Below are 19460 nucleotides of genomic sequence, written 5' to 3' on the forward strand. Positions count from 1 at the left end.
AAACTTTCGTCTGTCGTCGTCGAATTTGTACGAAAGGATCGCCGTGTTTTACTAGGGTGTCCTTTCCTTCCTTTCGTTCCGTTCTCTTCTCGTCCCCTCTCTTTCACGTCGATCGTCGACGATTCGCGCGACGATCTGATCCGCGGGCAATATCGACACCGGTTTCGTGGCTCTTTCCTTTCGTTTTTCGCTTATTCACGTTCCTTAATTTTATCTCAATTTTTCCTCTTTCTTCGATTTGAATTTTTTTTTTTTTTTTTTTTTTTTTTGTCATTATTGGTCTCGAGGGTGAGAAGCATGAGAGAATTCGGGGACACCCTATGTATGACCCACGTGGCGAGATTGTTTCTGTTCTTTCCATTCGTTCGATGCTGGGGATCTGATCCGAATTATCCGAATTGGAGAAATCAATTTGTAAGATGTCGACAAAGTTACAGTGACGAGCTCGACATTCGAGCAGAAAGGAAATTACCTCCCGTTTATTCAATATGTACCCATTTTTCATGTTTTCCGCCCAGCACCGTCTTCAGATAATCTCGCACCATTCTCGACTACTACCCTGTTCCTCAAAGTTTTACGCTCCGAACGGCGCCCCGGTTACGTTCAGGAACGTCCGCGTGAGATGTTCCCGGAAACGGTTTTTGGGGCGCCGGAGAACAGACTCGAAGACGCAGAACGGAAGGGAAATTCGTTTTGTCAACATAGTTTCGTGTTTTACAATAGTGAATAATAATAATGAATAATAATTAAGAGCAATAATAATAATAATGATGATGATGATGATGATGATGATGATGATGGTGATGATGATGATGATGATAATAATATTAATAATAATAATAATAATAGTAATAATAATAATAATAAAAATAATCATAATTATATCATATAGAATATATATATATGTTGGCCATGCAATAATGCTACTGTACATATATATATGTATATATAGAGACTTGAGATAGCTCGGTGGCGTTTTATTGAGAAATTTCTTTCTTTCTCTCTTTTCTGTTTTTCTATTTCTCTTTCTCTCTTTCTATCTTCCTCTCAACGATTTGCCGGCACACCGTGTGTGTATCATCCCCCCTCTTTTTGCTTTAAACTCTCTCGTTCTCTAAATGCTTCCTCTGGTTCGTACTCTTTTTCGCTTTATTCGTCTTTCGTTCTCATATTATCATCAAGAGGATCTCGATATTGTTTCGAATTTCATGAGCTCTTCTATGCACATTCCTTCTTTATCTGTCGATTTCTTATTTCGGCTCGTGATCAAAAGTATAGACAAAAAGGGTGTCTCTGTGGCGTTCATTCCTATTTGTCTCTCTATTCTGACTTCTTTGGCCAATGCGTTCGGTGAGATTGAAAGTTTTAGCTCCTCTTTCTCACGCGAACATCTTCCTGCAATGACCCCTTGCACGGGTAGATAGTGATCTACACCAGCTATTGTTTGTATATTCTGGATTAAGCTGGATGCTTGGTAAGGGTAAAGCTTCAAACTTATTCTGTTTTACTTATTAATGTTCTAAAATTTCTCGGCAAGATACAGTACATAGAACATAGCTCTACATAGAATGCAATGGATTGATCAAACTTTTATATTCAAAAGCTTCAAGTAAAAAGGGGGAAGTGATTTTATGAGAAAAAGGAGCCATTAAGAAGATTTGGAATCACTAGCAAATTCGATAATTTTTTTCATAAACGCACGCTCCATTCCCAACGGAAACACCCAATTATCTACCAACCCTCTGGATAATACTTAATTTCCATAAATTTTGTCTCGAAAATCGAAGCGACCACCACTTTGTTCGAATGTTGTTTGGTCGTGACAATCCTCGCTCCACTTACGAAAACGCAGGTAGCGAAAAATTCGCAGCGAAGCGAGCATGCCGCGCGGAAGGGGAGAGAAAAAAAGGGTCAGAGGAGAATCATCGACGGTTCGCGACGTCGCCGGCCTCGTAGAATACGTCTGTTCGAAACGCGATCAACTATCGAGTTCTCGCATCCTCCATTCTGCGTTAAAACAACGATCGAGCCTACCGCTTTCGTTAGAAGAAAAAAGAATAATCGAATAATCAAAAAGATAACCTCTATGTTAATCAATTCGCTCTTCCTAACTGAAACTCCGTAGTATTTTTATCATGTTATTTTTCTTCCACATTTTCTCTTCGAAACGCGATCGAATTAATTTCAATGGAATTATAAATTCAATAATTCCAAGAAAAATGAAAAAGTGGAAATTTAAGGAAAATTTCCGAATAATTCCTTCGCGAACAATTTTTCTATTAATTTCATATTTTCGTGATATAATTGAATTTTGTATTCAGAGGAAGGTTCAAAGCATCGTCGCTCAGAGTATCAATGACGATGGAATTAAAATTTCAACTAGGATTCTTATCGCGTTGAAAAGAAAGAAAATCTAGAAGGCAGGCGATGCCAAAAGACGTAGACTCTAAGGTCTCGTTGCAGAATGGAAGATAGCAGTGTTAAAAAAATCCAACCCCTTGCCTACGTGGCTTTGAAAAGGATGGCTCGTACACTGAAGTGCCAGTCGAGAGGATGACTCGTGTCACCAGCGAGGTCGGAGCACAATACGTCGGCTTAAATTTGCCGAAACCGTGGCAAGAGATTGCGAAAGGGCCAGAACTCTCTTGTATAACGAAACATCCCCGTACCCGTCCGCCGACCGCTTTCGTGACTCGCGAAAATTCGAAAATAATTTTGTTCGGAACACCACTCTTTCGAAGGACTCATTGCTGCTCGGAACTCGGTTTATTCCCGATATTTCAACCTTTTTCTCTTTTATTTCCCAATGCCTTTTCACAATTTGGAAATATTACTTTTCATTTTTTGACAATTCTCACAGCTTTGTAAAATTTATTCGAATTCTTCTTGTAACATGTAATTTTCTTTTTACGATAATATCTAGTTTTGCGAAAATATTACTTTATCTTTATACTGTCGAGCAATTATTTCGCACACGTAATTATTGAATAATTAGAGTTACTATAATGTAATAACATATTTGTATATAAGCACAAAATTCGACATTTTCACGACGCAGAATGTTAATTAGGAAGGTTCGATTCGCGAGAAGTAATTTCGGGATAAATCGAATGCGTTTTAGAGTCCTGATACCGACGTCTGCGCCGAGGCCTCCGCGCTTAAATCCGGTTAATCCGGCTGTCCAATTTGTCGGGTGTAATTTTATTAGCCGATTGGCAGCTGGTTTCGAATTTAGAGTGTGGCTACTTGGCTAGTGATTTCGGTACCCCGATCTAAGTACAACGAACGGCACGCCAGAACGCGACATTTCGTCGATCGATTCCCCTTTTTCTCCTTCTTTCTCTGACTTTCGTGCCTCGTTTCGTCGACTTTCTGTCCACTTCACTCTACAATAACTTTTCAATCCTCCGTAATAAGATGAATAAATGATCGTATCGTTGATCAAATCAATAAATTATGATTTCAGTATAATGTTAAACTAAACATTTAACCAACGGATCGATATTTGAATAAGGAAAGACGAAATGTTTCAGTGGTAGTGGACTGTCTATGGTCAGACGCATTCTAAATAAATTGTATTCCCTTAAAACTTTCAACACTCATGCTGTTTTCAAACCTACCCCGATAATAGCTAATCCGTTTAATTTCTTCGAAGGACTGATTCATCTTTCTAAGAAGGGTTGAAAAGTTTCTATAGGTTGATTCCTAATTATCTATCTGTGTTCAAAAACAAAAGAATTCATTTCGAGCACTTTTACGAAGCTATGGTTCCTCTACCATTTTTTTTTAAATCTATAAAAAAACAAATACTATAATAAAATTATATAAATACAATTTTGTCGGAATCTTACGAATATAATCTGTATTGAGCAAATTTTGGTATTAGCCTGTACAGAACAAAAGGAAAGCAATTCACGGAATCTCAAAAAAGCAAAAAGAAATAAATCTTTTGAAACGTGCAGTAGATGTAGACCCGCCTATATTAACGATACGTTGTAGCCGGTTTCTGGGTCATTGGCGTAGCATGTAGTTTTTCGCGTGTGAGAGTCGCGTTAGCTGGTTCGTGGTGGTCGATCGTTCGTCCCTCGACTTCGAGGTAATATTCGAAGCCAATTAGAATAGACGAGGCCTCGTCGATCTAGCCTGTTTCCGCGATTCCTCGTGCACCAGCCTCTCGAACCGTTATCCACGAAGCTTATCGACGACTCACGCGCGTGCCTCGTCGTGTTACTTAATTCGAATATCGATCGAGATTCCTAGCGAATCGAACACGTTTCAAACATTACTTTATACGATTCTGCTTATATTGCTCCACTGGGGAATTCTTGAAAATCGGACGAATACGATTACCAATATTCAAAATTGGTTAAAATCAGAAACGATGCAGTCATTTTTTGGAATGTCGATCTTGTTTCTAGTTAAGAACTATTACATCAAGCCTTTCGGAGAGGACTTTTTCTTCATAATGATAATATGTGATTTAATATGCTTTTGAAAAGGGGAGAGACAAGTTAATCGTAATTTACAAATTTGCTGCGTGGTCCTACGAGACAGATTTATTATATATCCACAGTGATTCGCGAAAGTATTTAAACCACCCTTGTAGAAGTTTGGAATAAATTTCTGGCAGTGAATTTAGAATTCAAGTAGCCTCGATTAAATCGTGTAACTGCGTGGTCACCGATCGATACATTAGGATCTTCTGGTGCGTTCGAGAGAGAAGGTTCAAGCGCGGCGCAGCACGGGAATCGCGTAAAACAGGAAACGGCTCGAGGAGAGAATCAGAGACCGGGGGGTTGTCCTCCATTTTGATCGCAATGGGGTCAAGGTCGGGGCATTTTAACACTGCGAGATCGATCGATCGTGGCGACCGCATCGGCCTCTCACTATTTGCTTCGCTCGGACTTACGTACAAACGAATTTTCTTCTCTGTCACGATTAAAAATATCTATAGGACCACGATATCCAAGCCTATCCTGAGATTAGGATAATCACGTCTTTAATGGTGTTAAAAAGCAAACTAGAAAAGTGAAATGCTATAAAAAAATATGAGAAATGCAGAACGTTAACGTGTCTCAAAGTTAACAACGAGAAAAGCTAATCTTTATGGAACACTAGTTAGGAACTTCGCGGGAAAAGTTAACCCTCTATAATGTTATGCTTGGCTTTAAAATTACAAAAATACACCCTCTATATTTTCTACATTTTATTCTCTTTGTTGTTCTTGTTCGTACTTTGAAGCACTATAAATATAGCGAGTAAATATCTAAATATAAATAATTAAAAATTAAATTAGATCGAATTTCGTCTAAGAACTTTACCTGTTTATATGCTCATCACTTTGAATCTGTTTCAGAAACAAACAATCTCTCTGTAAAAATCATCGTTTCTTCAATTTCATAGCAAAGTGAAAAATTGCAACGAATATGTAACCTTTTTTCCTCATAAGGGAACAAAATTCTAATTATAGAGGGTTAAATTTCAAGATAAATACACGTGTGTAGAATCGACGTGAAAGTTCAAAAGCAAGTAATGAAATCAATCGTTGCGAAATCAACCCCTGAATCTCGGATCCTCCTCGAGTAACTTTCCTGTAGCTGATTCGCGCGATTTCGAGTAGTCGAGGGCTCGTCGTCGGGTTTTTCCAGCCTTCATACTCGTTTCTCCCTCCCTTCATTCGTACGTTCTCTTTACGCCTATTAACATCTCTTCTTCCCTCTGTCTTACTCCATCTATCTCTTCCTTTCAATTTATCACCTTTCTCTCTCTCTCTCTCTCTCTCTCTCTTTTCTCTGTCCGTCGCGTTCTCTCGGTATATTCTTTCGCTTTTCCCCCATTTATTTCTTTTTCTCTTGTCTCTTTCGGTATTATCACCTCGACAACCGCGACTCTCGAGCGGCTTCTCAATAAAATGCCTCCGTACGTGTCACTTGTCAGGCTTTGTACTTTCTTGTTTTCTCTTTGCTCTCGAAAAATATACATACGTGAGAATGGTGATTGGTCGTCGTGTGATTTTCTTTCTCTTTTTTACCCAATCTGTTTGATCGTGTCTTGTGTTTGTACATGTACATGTATGTATGCCTGTACTAGATATACGTGAGTACAAGTGGATGTCTTTTGTTCGTGTTTGACTGGTCGCTGTTCTCTTTCCAATCTAAAGCTTACGTTCAAAGAAGCAGCAGCAAAAATACGGTGTACAGACACGTGTATCTGCGGGTGTGTGCGTCTCATGTGTGTACAAATATGTGTGAGTATACATAGTCACGTGTACGGATTATAAATAATATTACGGTTCATACAGGTATAGCGAACGTGCATGGAATCGTACTGTTCTGTTTACTGTTCTCTGCACTGTGTCGTTGTGAGTTTCCTCTCACTCGATCGTGATACATCGGTGTATTTGGACGTGTACGAAAGTGTCTGAACGCGTCTGTTTGTAACGGTGCTCTGCTATTTTGGCGGCAAAACGAAGGAAACGAAAGTTGATGCAAACGGATGCAAACGGATGCAGTCGGACCCTCTGAGGGGGATTTTACGCTTCGAAGATTGATTCCGCGACAGCGCGGTTTCCGCTGGATATTTCCGCCATTTTCATGTAAATAGGAAAATTATCAAAAAAAAAACTTTTTCAGTTTATTTCAATTTCTAGCTAGAAAAGGGAGTTTCTATCTCTCCAATTTTTCGCGCGCTTCAGACGGGAAAAAATGTTTTGACAAAGAAACAAATCCGATCTAGAAGAAAGCGTCGATGTTCGATACTGTTTAATCTTTAAAAAATCAATTCTATCAAAAATCCTTGCCATTTTACAAAGGAGATTTCAAAAATATCCATTATCACAAAATGGATTATAACAAAAATAATCGCTCGATCTTCGGTCTTTGAAACATCAAAATATAATTATAAAAATTCAAAACAGAAAAACGGCTAATCAACGTCGATTTTACGCGATGAATTGATTCCGACGACGAGGAACAGGCGTCGCGACGCGCCAGAGCCAAGACATCCTGTGATCGAGGCCTGCAATCGCAGGATATCCGTAGCTTCTGACGCGACCGAGTAGCGAGAACCTAGCCGTCAAGGAAGTGGATCGATCATGAGGATCAATCATCAGGAGTGAGACGAAACTTTGCTCGAGCGAACCACGCAGCGTACGTCTGCGTGATCGCCCGGCACTCGCAATCCTCCCTCGGGAAATGGTACCGAACTTCCTTCAAGATACCGCGAAATCGACGATGAAACGCGAAAACACGAAAGCAACCAATGGCAATCCAAATAATTTCGGAAATATCTACGACGACTAACCGCGCTGGTGAATTTTTAATTTTTTTAATTTTTTTTCTGCTACAGTGGATCGAAGAATAAAATGGGCAAGAGACCCAATTTTTTAAACTTCCATAGTTTCATTTATATTTTTAATTTGTATTTCTGAGAATGTAATTATTTCTCTGGTGAAATTTTTGCACGACGAAAAGTTGACGTATTGTTTCGTGCAGATCTCGCGAACAAAGGATTTATTGGGTTAAGAAATCAATTTTTTTTTTATTCAAACTTGCACATTCGTCCGATTCTTTAACCACAAATTCGTAATCGAAGATTACTGCTGTTCAAAAAGGGTAAGCTTGATGTACTCGTAAAAATTATCTAACTTAAGTCCCTTTCCTAGTAAGCTTTTATACTCTGTGGAATTGTTCTCCTTCCATGGATTAATATAGTATTTAATTAACAAGACGAAATCGTTATTTTAAAGATAGGAAAGAATCGCGAGAGCTGCACGGGCCACCATTACGATTCGAAAACGATGCAAAATCATGGCGACTGCATGGGTCATCGTAGAAATGAAACAAGAAAGAAAGAACGCGCAGGGGTTGGGACTGGGGGCTTGTGAACAGAAGAAGAAGAAGAAGCCTGTTATGAGCGTTCGCGATGGCAAAACGAAAATAACTGATAAAAACCACGGGGAATCGATCGATCGATCCGTCGGGTCGTTCGAATCGAAAATCAATATTGAGACAGATCGAGCCTGAACGAAAAGAAAGAAAGGCGAGAGCGGTGTCGCGCTGCTTCCGGTCCGCGCAGGGTTCCGCTGGTAACTTGGCTGGCGAGCAGGAAATATCAAAAAGAGGGTCGTTTTTCATTGATTAGATCCCTTCTCCTCATTCGTAAGAGTAGACGATGAAATCGAGATAGCTGAACGTTCGATCTTTCTTTTGAAACTAGATTTTTTCTGCAAAAAATATTTTCTACGTTAATGCGTATCCTCGATTTGACTGTAAAGAGCGAAGATTGCAATTTCGCGGGAATTTTCAGTCGTTTCTCCAATTAATGGCTCCTCCAATAGCTCCTTTATCGTAATCACTGCCGATGCGCGATAGAATTCTTTTCAAATTCGAAGCATTATCATTTCGTGGGAGAAGTGATCTCTCTTCCGTTCAATGAAAAAAGATCACAGAATTTTTGGAATATCTCTCGGCTCGGTCAGGAATTCCCATCGGTCCCGCACGTATCAGTTGCGTAATTGACGAAGTATGCGAGACACGCGGTGGTATATGTTAATGTGTATCGTGTGTGATCACACAGAATGTCTGTATGTAAGTTGTGTGTAACGTATAGAGAGAATATATGTCTGTATATATATATGGATATATATGTATATATAAAGGCAAGGTCAAAGGTCAACGTACGTCTCGATCCATTACAACAACGTCATATATATATATATATATATAAGATAATATAATATAATAATATAATAACAATATAATCTGGTTTATAGAGAACAGTGTAGTTATCATAGGTGGAATTAGTTACGAAACACCGAAACTGAGAGACTCACAAGCAGGAAGAGGAGGGTGTTTTCCTTCGTTTAGAGTTGACCGATCTCACGTTAACATTGCGCATCTGGTAGTCTGCAATGCAAAACACACTTTGGTAGGGTCAGGGACGGACGACGGCCTTTCGAGGTGACGAGAAACGAAAAGCAACTTTTTTTTCTCAGATTTCAACAATGTCTTTTTTGTTGACAAAAAACACGAGCGAATACATATAGACTTTCTTTAATTTTATTCGATTTTTTTTTTTTCAGTTAATTCTTGTCGTTCATTCACCAGGTGGTCGGCTCTGTCTCTCTCTCGCTCTTTCTCTATCTGTCTCTCTATCGGTCTCTACTGCGCTGTTTCTTTATTACTCTGCATCGAGTTGGTCTCTATCTCTCACGCTATAATCTCTGTCTCTTAGGTGAGGGGCGGTGCGAGCTACTAACCCCCATTCAATTCTTTTTTGCCTCTCTTTTACTTTCGATTGAAACCCTCTCTACTGTCAACGAGTTTGCACCCCCGTCGCAAGCCGTCGTCTGTGTTCTCCGTGCTCGTTTCCACGCCAGGGGGGTTGAAGTCGGTCACCGCGGTCGGCTCCCAAAGCAGCCCTTCTTCCTAATTCGATTTGCTTTCTTTTTTTTCTCTTTCTCTCTCCCTCTCTCTCTCTCTCTTTTTCCTGTTTCTGTATATAAGAGATATTTAGATTTCGCGAAGTTTGCTTTCCATAACATCTCTCGGGTCACAGAGTTTTCACGTTCTTTTCAGTGCAGGGTTCACAGGGTGCCTGGGGTATGTCGACGCCGCACCGAGTTCAATCCCTCGAATTCCGACGGGAACGCAGCGCTTACCCCGGCGTTCCTTGACTATGGAAGCGTCGAGCCAGTTCGCGGGTAAAAATCATCGATCGTCTCGGAAGCGATGCTTGTGGCAACACGAGAACGCTCCGATTATCGTTCACGAAATTTTCCATAATTTTCCATAATTCAATTATCAATACCAAAGACAACTTTTCGCAACAATCCGCTTTTAAATCATTTCTTTAACTAAATAAGCAAATGAATACTTGGTAGAATTGTATCACATGAATTTCAAGTCTCACACTGAGCGTCACAGAAAATCATAAATAATGGAAATTTTAGATATTATAGAAGTATGAAAACTGATTCTCGGAGAAGAATTCTCGTACTGTCACGCAAGTCCATCCGGAATCGACTTTCGAGGATGACGGAAAGCGGAACAGGGGAGCCGCGAGAGGGGGCGCGTGATCGCCAGTCGAATGAAATAGGTAACTCGTTTGCCTTTTTTTTTTTTCTTTTCTCGGCGACGTGTAGAATTGCGCACACGGATCGTCGAGTAGTCGCGCGGCCTGTCAGTCGGTCGCCGTGTAACGAGAGGGTGCCGACGTGCGAGCAGAAGTCCACTCTAAATTCGAAACGAAAGGAACGGGGTGAATATTCGCGCGGCGCTAGAACAATAAAGAAGATCAGGAGAATCTGTAGGGGGTGGCGACGGATCCCCTGCGAAACGACCGCTTCTCGTGATTCTCTTGTACTCTTTGCCCGTCTCGATTTCGATCATCTGTTTCGTTTTTGGCTCCTTTTCTTCTCTCTCTCTCTCTCTCTCTCTCCCTCTCACTCTCTCACTCTCTGTTTCGATTATACTTTTTTTCTATTTTGACTCGCTTTCTTTTCAATTCGATAAAAATTTCAAGTAAGTGTTTTATTTTGCTTGTAAATTTTTAGAAACAGAGAGCACGCGTCCCGATCGAAAGGGACAATCCGCGCGGTTTCTCCCTGCTTATCTTTCTCTTCTCACTCTCTCGGCGGTCTGTCTCTTCGCGTTCGCGTTCTTTCGGACTTGCTCGATCCAGGCGCTCGACTCTCGGTGAAAGTCCTTACAGATCCTTGGCGCACTATGAAATCTCTTTCTTCTATAAATGCGATTAAAACTTGCAAAATGTATACATTGAACGGTACTTAATTTCGATACAATATGAAGTTAAGATATCCGGATGTCCATAATGACGCCAAGGTTCCAGATATCTGAAAAGAAGATTAGTTGCTGCGGGGGAACAAAGAGGCATATCGTTGTCGTTGACGCGTCGCTCGAGTTAGAATAACGTTCGAAATACTGGGAAAAGAATTTTACGCAACGGATCGAACACGAACAGTTTATAAAATATTGTGTTAGCTCCACGATAAGAAAAGATTTAAGATCTTCGATTTCGTCAAATATACTCGTTATGTATATATCGCTCCAAACTACCCAAATCCAGCACGTTGTTGTTTCATTGAAAAATTCGACAGGCATTGACTAATCCAAAAAAAAATAATTCCGTCGAACATCCTTTCAACTACGGAATTACTACAGAAATTTCAGCATTCTTTGCTCATCAAAAATGACACTTTGACTTTCTCTCTATAAAGGATTCAATCTCTTACAAAGTTATCCCCTTACGCTCGTTCCTTTTGCACCTCTCTACTCTGCTACTCTGTACTCGTGAATCTTAAGCATCATCAACACTAATTTCCATCTCGTACATCCCTACGATTGTAATCCAGCTGGTGGGAGTTACTTCGAACGATCGTCACGAGATACCCAGACAATTCTCGAAGAACTGGACAGGAGGAACGATTCTCCAAATTCGATCCACCACAAAGGGAGTCGATTACCTTTGACGGAACCACCTGTTCGTGTCGTTTTTCTCTCGTTACCTAGCGGGCCGAATTCGGTATCCGGCCATAGACCGCCCTATAAAAAGCGGGAAAGTGGACGAGCAGCGAAGGCCATCGAGGGGGGGTTAGGGATCGTGAACGGGGTGGTTGGCGATCGACTCGACGGAAGAGAGGTCAGCTATAGAGGGGGATGGGGCAGGGCCCGGCGAATTTAAAAGTAATTTTGACGTCGGCAAGAGCGCCGCGAAAGGGTTTCCGACGGATCGTTACAGGCCTTTGATCGCGAATTAAAAGCTTGAAGTCGACAGTTTAGCGATGCCACCTCTACAGACCTCTCTCTCTCTCTATTCCCGTCCTTCCCACCTTTCACCCTCCCACCCTTTTCAATCTACACATCTGCCAGCTCTATCTCCATCCAGCCCAACTACCCTTCCTTCCCCGCTCTAGCTCTCTTCATCCACGGTCACTTCTATTTTTTTTTTTTTTTTTTTTTTTCTCTGATACTCTTTCTCCTCCGTCGTCTCCCTTTCGCCGTTTGCCGCTGCACCCAACCAGCCTCGTCCGGCTGTCTGTCTTTTCCTCTCGCGGACCACTCTGACGGCTCTCTCCGACTCTCTTTTTCTCCCTGTCTTTATCTCGCGGCACGCTTGCTGAACGGTTCGTTAACCTGTCTGCAGCGTTTATTGGCGCTGCCGATGTAAAAGGAGAGCTTACCAATAACATATTACTATTTCAATCCTAGTCGAGAGGCCGCGGATAAATCCTTTGCCGCGCCGTGCCGAGCGGACCGATTTTTCTTTCCACCCCCCCCCCCCCCCAGTACCCCAGATATCACTCTGTCTTTCTCTCCTTTTATCATTCTGTTCTCGCTCATCCTCACCCTCCAACGCTGTTTCTCTTTGTATGCACGCGCGTCCGTCTATCTTCTCTACCGCTTCGGCTCGGGAATACTTTCGCCCCCAACCCCCAGCAGACCAACCCAACGACAGGCGGACGTAACTGCGTTTTTTCCCGACGGATATCTTTGGATCTCAGCGTCCGTTTCGGGGCTTTAACGATTGTCGATTGATCTTCGCCGCGTGCACTGTTGCCTTTCACCGCGTTTGCTGCCCCCTTCGATGGTTCGGCCGAGAGATGGTGCACGACAAGTTCCGAGATAATAACGACAATCAGGGAAAGGGTCGAGGTGTTGTTGAAAATAGGGTGCGGTTGTTAAGGGTCGAGGAAACTGGGTCAAATTTGTTGAAGTCAGAAGCAGGAATTAACTTGAAATTCCTGAGAGAAGAAGTAGTAATATCAAGTTCCTTTCGAGAATTCTCGATGAAAAATTTGTGCATCTGTACTAATGGTTTGCAACGATGATGTAATGGTGGCTTAATTGGCCACAAGTGGAGAACTTGTTTAGCCAATTATATTTCTAGCGTTATTTTCCAAACATCATAAAGCCACACTGATCAACTTCAATTTCTGTAAATTTCGTAATTCGATTATCTGGATACGTGATTAGTGCTCAATTTCTTACAAAAACTGACTTAGTCTTGTAAGTTTATTTGTTAAAAATAAATATTCCTAAATTCCAAAATATAAAATGTTAAAAATATTTGTAATATCATGAAATCTTCCTATTTGTTCAATCTATGAATTTGACTAATATGTCTTCTAAGTGGCTAAAGTGCAAATCACATGCATATATTCTTGATGGAAGAGATACAGTGTGATTAGAAATTAAAGCATTACGTAGATACGCTAATTGATCTAGCCGCAACTGTGGCTACAGCTAGCATCAGATACTCAGTCCATGAAGTCGGTTCCAAGAACTGGCGAGGATCTTTTATAATACAAGCGAGTCAAGCATTGAAACTTGTAAACTTTATCTTCTAACCAATTTTCTGACCTCGTTACATCGCTTCCACCGATCGTGGGACTAAAAACACTCTACTATCCGAATTTTTTTATCTTCTAATTACTCGACAGTACCGGAACATTTCAGTCCTCAAAATAGCTGACATCTCGAGTGTACGAATCCGAACTATGAATAGCGATCGAAGCTTCCCAAAAATTGCACGCTACGGCTCAACTTTGAACAGAATAAGACAGAAAGAGACAGAGACAGAGAGAGAGAGAGAGAGAGAGAGAGAAAAGAAGCCTAAATTCAGAAGAGAACTGAACGAAGAGCTACAGATAGGAGCTTCGACGAGCCACCCCCGTCGAGTCGAAAAAGAAGAGGGCTGTTAAAAAACGTACATATGGTTCCTAGGATGCGCTGAGGCACGGGGATGAGGGGGAAACGTTTAGATAGGATACGTTCGATTTTGTCCAAATATGACGGTTCGATGTACACTGGCCAGAGGCGGGCGGTGTAGGTGGCTGGGCGATGGGGGCGGTAGGAAGGGTTGGGCAGGCACACGAATTCGAAGGCCGAGCTTTTCGGTCGAGAGTTTCGGCTGGAATATTGGAAAACGCCGAGTTCGAGTACAAGAGAGACTCGGAGGCTTCCCCCGATATGCATATAAACACAATACCTACCCCCTAGTCGCTGGTTTTCGAGGTTGGTACGCGAACGAGCGCGCGACCGCGCACAAACACACATATGTACGCTCGGACACAGAGCCGAACGAAACGCTCTTAATATGCCAATGTGCACACATATTCGAACTATAGCCAGGATATCTAGCGACGTGTATATTTTATATCCGGCTAACAACGCTGGTTCCGAAGTGGGCGACAGCCAGAGAGGGTGGCAGCGTCTAGCGACCGGGATATCTCCATCGACATGAACTAATCCAAACCCGGTATACCACTGCCTCGACTTTTATTAAGGCGATATTAAGCCATTACCGGACTGTGCCAGTTTCTCCTACCGGTTGAAATTTATTTTTCGTTGGTTTTTGTTCTTTATTTTCTTTTTTTTTTTTCTTCTTCTTTTTCGTTTGCCTTGTTTTGTTTGCTTCGGATTTTTAGATATTTCCTGACGCGACGAGACGCGACGCGATGCGGCGGTTACTCGCCATCGGGCAGACTTGTGACTTTTCAAATAATTTCCGATCGATCCGCATTTCGGGACGAGTTCTGTGGTCTGTTGGTCTATGACATCATCGAGAAAGTTGGAGCATCCGCTTTGTCGCGGTTTTTGTATGCAGATGATGTTTGATCGACCTGGTTCAGAAGTTAATAACATTTCGAAATAGGGAAAAATTTGGTTCCATGTGAGCGCAGTATGATAACTGGAACCGCGAGACTTTCGCCTCTCGCGTTTTATCCGTGAACTCATCGATTATCCCTAAACAATAAGAGACTAAATGTTTCGACAATAATAGTTTCCTCCGTTCCCGCGCAATTTTCCATGCAAAGTATCCGAAGAATGCCTAATATCTGTCCGGCACGTGTCCCCCATATTCTCGTTCCTATTGCACCCCTAGCTGCGGTACGTACCGCGGAGGGACGTAGAGAAAGCTCGAATCGAGCCGCTCCTGGCTAAACTTGGAAACGGATCGCTCCACTCTATTCGATACGCGTTTATAATTTATAATTTTCTCGCGATGGCGAAGAATCCACGGAAAAATCGCCCCAACGATTTTTTCTCTCACCCCTTTCGACTCTATATTATACATATATACGTATATACATGTATGTGTATCTATATATCTACATTTATATACGACGGAGCTTCTAGCATATTTCTTCTCACATTTTTCACCCCCGTCCAGCCATGGTATATTATAAATGCAAGGGAAGCAGACGGGGCGAACTGCCATCGGCAGGATTGATGGGTATCTAATTATGCGAATAAAAATACACCCTCCGCGGTAAACCGGGACGATAAACGCGCGCCTGTGCATGCTGCTGTGTACGTGCGCTTAAATATCTAAGCATGTGCGAGCGCATACGTGTGTGCGTTACACGGAGGAGGACGTATGCACGGAGAAATTTGGGATTTTTCTGGCCCACTGCCTGAATCTATGAAAGTAAACGACGGAGAATTGGCGAGGGTGGAGCGTTGCACGAGGATCGTAATTAATACGAAAGTACAGCTATTCGATCGAGCGGAGATTGTTGGCTGTTAATGGGGCTGAATTATTTTTTCTGTACGAGAAGCGCGGGTTAATTAACCATTTGAGGAGGTAACGTTCTTGTGCCATGTAGAAGGGTTCGGGGAGCGAAGATGCGAATTATTTGTCGGGTTGATTTTTAAAGTGGATGATTTTTACGCATACGGAGCGTAAGAGAGATTGTTCGAGAAAACGTGTTGCTTTAAGAATGAAAATATTTGTAATTCTGGCAATTCGACGAGGGTGTCCTGAACAATATTACAGAGGAATCAGAGCTTAGTTAATAGTTCGGACTGTTCTAGAAGAATCGAAGACAAATCGCTATTCTTGCACATCTAATTGATTAACCAAATTTTGTTGTTTAATATAATTAACTGATAAAGAAAAGTCTTTGTCGTGTTTCTTATGTAAATTGCTATGTTACATTCTTCTCAATAACTCCGTCGATAGTACAAAATAATAGAAAACGGATCATCTCTGTAAATTGTCATTTTAAATCTATATTCTTCATTGTCAATGAGGAAAACTTGAGTTAACGTAATTAATAAATAGCACCACCTGTGCAAATAGCAATATTAAATTATCATTCTCCGTCTTTAATTCTCAAAACACACCACCACACCTCTTAATTCTACGAATGACAAACGCAAGAAAATATCAGCGGCAATCAACGCGCCTTTCGAATTTTCCTCTGCACTGCATCGAGGAAGGATCCGGTGGATTTGCTTTCTTTTTTTTCTTTTTTCTTTTTTTTTTTTTTTTTGTCGCAGGAACGCATTTCGTTCACGGTGACGCTTGTCGAGGAGGCGGGCCTGCAGTTTGCTGCGTAGCAGATTTCGGAATCTCCTGGTTTGATGAATGGCCGCGATCGCGAAGCCAGCGATCCCCGCGTGATTAATATGCATTGAAAACGAGCGGCGCTACCGGCTGACGTCGAGGATCGACGACTTCGAACGTCTAGATCGACCGTCGCGATCCAGGAGAACCGGAACCGTTCCACCCTCGAATATCGGCCTCGTGGTATTTTTCCCGAGCATCTTCCGACGTATCTCGAATGTTCCAACGCGTTCCATTCGCGAAAACGGAAACGAGTCTCCTTTGAAATATTTTGTTTTATCTGCTTTTTTCCTTTAGTCAAATAATGGAAATTGTAGAAAAATATTTGGCAAAGAAGTTTAAGAAACAAACAACTCGAGAAGTGGTTCGAAGATATTTTGAAAGGTGACTGAGAGACGATTAATCAGCGTTAAAGCGGTGCTTCCGCTGGTAGAGTCCCAAGAGGAAGATCCTATCGCGGGGGCGTGGATCGTGCACGTCACAGGTACGCCGATTATCCGGGTCGTAAGGAAAGTGAAACGTCGATAAATTCCGACTTCGACAGGACCTTGGACTAGTGTCCTGTTTAACCTTCCCTGTGGAGGGGTTGCACGTAGAAAAGAATTTTTACGAATTAATGAATTTAACAATATTAATATTTGCTTCTATACTTTGCACGATAGAATAGATCGAACTTATTGGTTCGATAGATTATTTTCGAATCGCAAATTGTAGCAAAGCTTCTTAAGTTTGAAAAAGATGCAAGAGAATTATTCTTCATGAGCGTAGCCTCTAGTTCCCTAATTTATACTAAGGATTTTTTTTAATGTTTAATGTCGTTTTGTTTATCGAAACGGGAGAAAAACAGTGGTATAAAAATTCGAGAACTATAGCATTTAGATTTCCAAACACATCGTATCAAGGTTTGATAATATATAATAATATTGATACCGCTTGGGATTACGTGATTAAGTTACATTAATCAATTTAATTTAGCATTAAACAATCATATCGCGATACGTATGTAAGTAGGTCTGCCCCATTATTCGTTTCTAAATCTGGTATTGGTAAAACTGGACGTGGAGGCCCAACGATAGATGGATTGGTAACATCTTGTTCGATAACAATATTAATATTTGACCACGCAGTAACTGGATATAAACTCACAAACTGGAATTTCGTGCATATTCATTATAGGGTACTATTGCAAACAGAATAATGATAAAGTTTATACGCTACTTCAAACAAACGATACACGAAATAAAAGTCTATAAATGGATCCCCAGTTTTATGGACAGTGACCCGCGAAAGTATTACGATACTTATAGAAATATTTTGTGAATATTATCTTGAATAGATTTTTTATGAATTATAAGAGGATCGAAGTACCTATTGACCTTGACATTTTTAAATCATAGAAATCTTTTTTAATTTCGATTTGTTATTCTAATAAATTCGTTGCCTCTTGGAAGAACAATAAAATTAATGTAAATTATTTTATATACGTTTCTCAATAATATTGCGCATTATGTAATTACTTAATCCTTAATTGAATAAATTTCGAATTCGAAGCCTTTCAATCCACCGATCCGTAACTTCCACCAAAATTCCCTACCCACTATCCTCTCTCTCTCTTTTTACGTTACCTTGAATCCGTATCGAGTGCGTTCTAGGCCCAAGCATACTACACAGATAACAGAGAGCAGCGCACTAGGGCACGGAGCTTCGCGGCTGCTATAGGGTTTCCTTATCCGCATGCGCTTCCGGTTTCGGTTACCGGTGGCCCTTCCGATTGTTATTGAGTTACCGGTAACGTTATACAGCTACTTCCATACCAGGCGTCCGCTCACAGCATGGCACAAAAGAGGAGAATAATTGGTACAGCGGACACGCGGCACGACAAAGGAACGTACCCGCTTTCTCTCTCTTTCTCTCCTTCCCTCTCTTCCTCTCTCTTCCTCTCTCTCTCCCCTAGGGACTAATTCGATAGCGGGTTGGACGGCGTTTTCGAATTCAGGCCGCCGTGTGAAATTTCTTAATCGAATTCGCGGCTGCAGACTGTACCGCGCTTTGCACGATCCACGATCCATGCTGCTTGGGATGTAGATCGTTACAGGAGGATAGGAGAAAAAAGAGATCATTGCTCTTGATAAGATGAACATCGACTTTTCAGACACGTGTATGGCAATTTCGAACGAAAAAGAAAGACCAAGATCGAAGTGGCCAAAGCTTTCGACGAGGAGCGCGAAGATCTTCTAATCCTCTAACGAATCCAAAAGCAAAGGCTCATCTCTTAAATTCGATCCTTGGATAAACTTCGCTCACCGATCCGTCGAAGTCAAAATCTTCCCGCGTGTTCCATTCGACGACGCGATTAACCTTGCACTCCAAAGAATCCCTCCCAATAACGTCACCCGTTCAACAAAGTCCTTATTACGATTGAAAACTCGTTGCAACAAAAGCTTCGAAATTCTCGAAAATCGAAAAGAAGGAAAAAGCAGCGACGAAACGGTAAATTCAGCTGTGATGCTAAGAGAGGGAGGGGGCGGGGTAGACCGGCAGCTGGCTCGTCCGTTTTATCAGAAGCATCGGTACGAAACAATTTTGTCAGGGGCATCGAGACGGAACACGAACCGATCGAGGAAAATGGAGTCGACGCCGCGCCGAGGGGCCATTATTACAGTCAGAGACCGTATATACGCGCACACGTGCCGTACATGCATGTAACGCTTTCCGTGCCGCGTTCCATGCCGCCCGTCTCCACCCTCTTACCGCCAACCCCCGTTCGGTGGCGAGGACTCGCCGGTGAAAATTAATAAAGGTACAATTAATAAAAATTACACATTTTTCATCCACCGGGCGGAAGGACTGGTTCCGTGGGCCAACGAACGATCGTGCCCGCAGGAACTGACTACCTCTCCTCTACACCCCTTTGGCCACCCCACCGCAGGTCCGTTTCGTTTCTCCTCATTTTTGCCTCGTTTTCCTTTTTCCAGCTCGTTTTTTCCATGAAATTTTCTTTCTGCTTTGATCGATCGCGGCTTCCAAGCTGGATATTCGCGATTCGAAGGGTCCGGTTAGACAGAAATGAAAGGGATTTTCCCTGA

The 19460-nt window shown here is 41.8% G+C and overlaps 1 protein-coding gene across 4 annotated transcripts in view; it reads right to left on the minus strand.

The window, feature by feature from the left end:
• The window catches only part of LOC132906722 (one cut domain family member 2-like), a 262308-nt gene that overhangs the window by 203595 nt on the left and 39253 nt on the right, over nucleotides 1–19460 (minus strand). For 2 of the 4 annotated variants that reach the window (XM_060959166.1, XM_060959164.1), the window contains one exon: nucleotides 8834–8906. The exons of the other annotated variants lie outside the window; for them this stretch is intronic. In XM_060959166.1, the coding sequence (XP_060815149.1) occupies nucleotides 8834–8906 (73 nt within the window). The remainder of the gene's footprint in view (nucleotides 1–8833; nucleotides 8907–19460) is intronic. 4 annotated transcript variants of the gene reach the window in all.

Source organism: Bombus pascuorum, chromosome 5, assembly GCF_905332965.1.
Source record: "Bombus pascuorum chromosome 5, iyBomPasc1.1, whole genome shotgun sequence".
Taxonomy (NCBI): Eukaryota; Metazoa; Arthropoda; class Insecta; order Hymenoptera; family Apidae; genus Bombus; species Bombus pascuorum.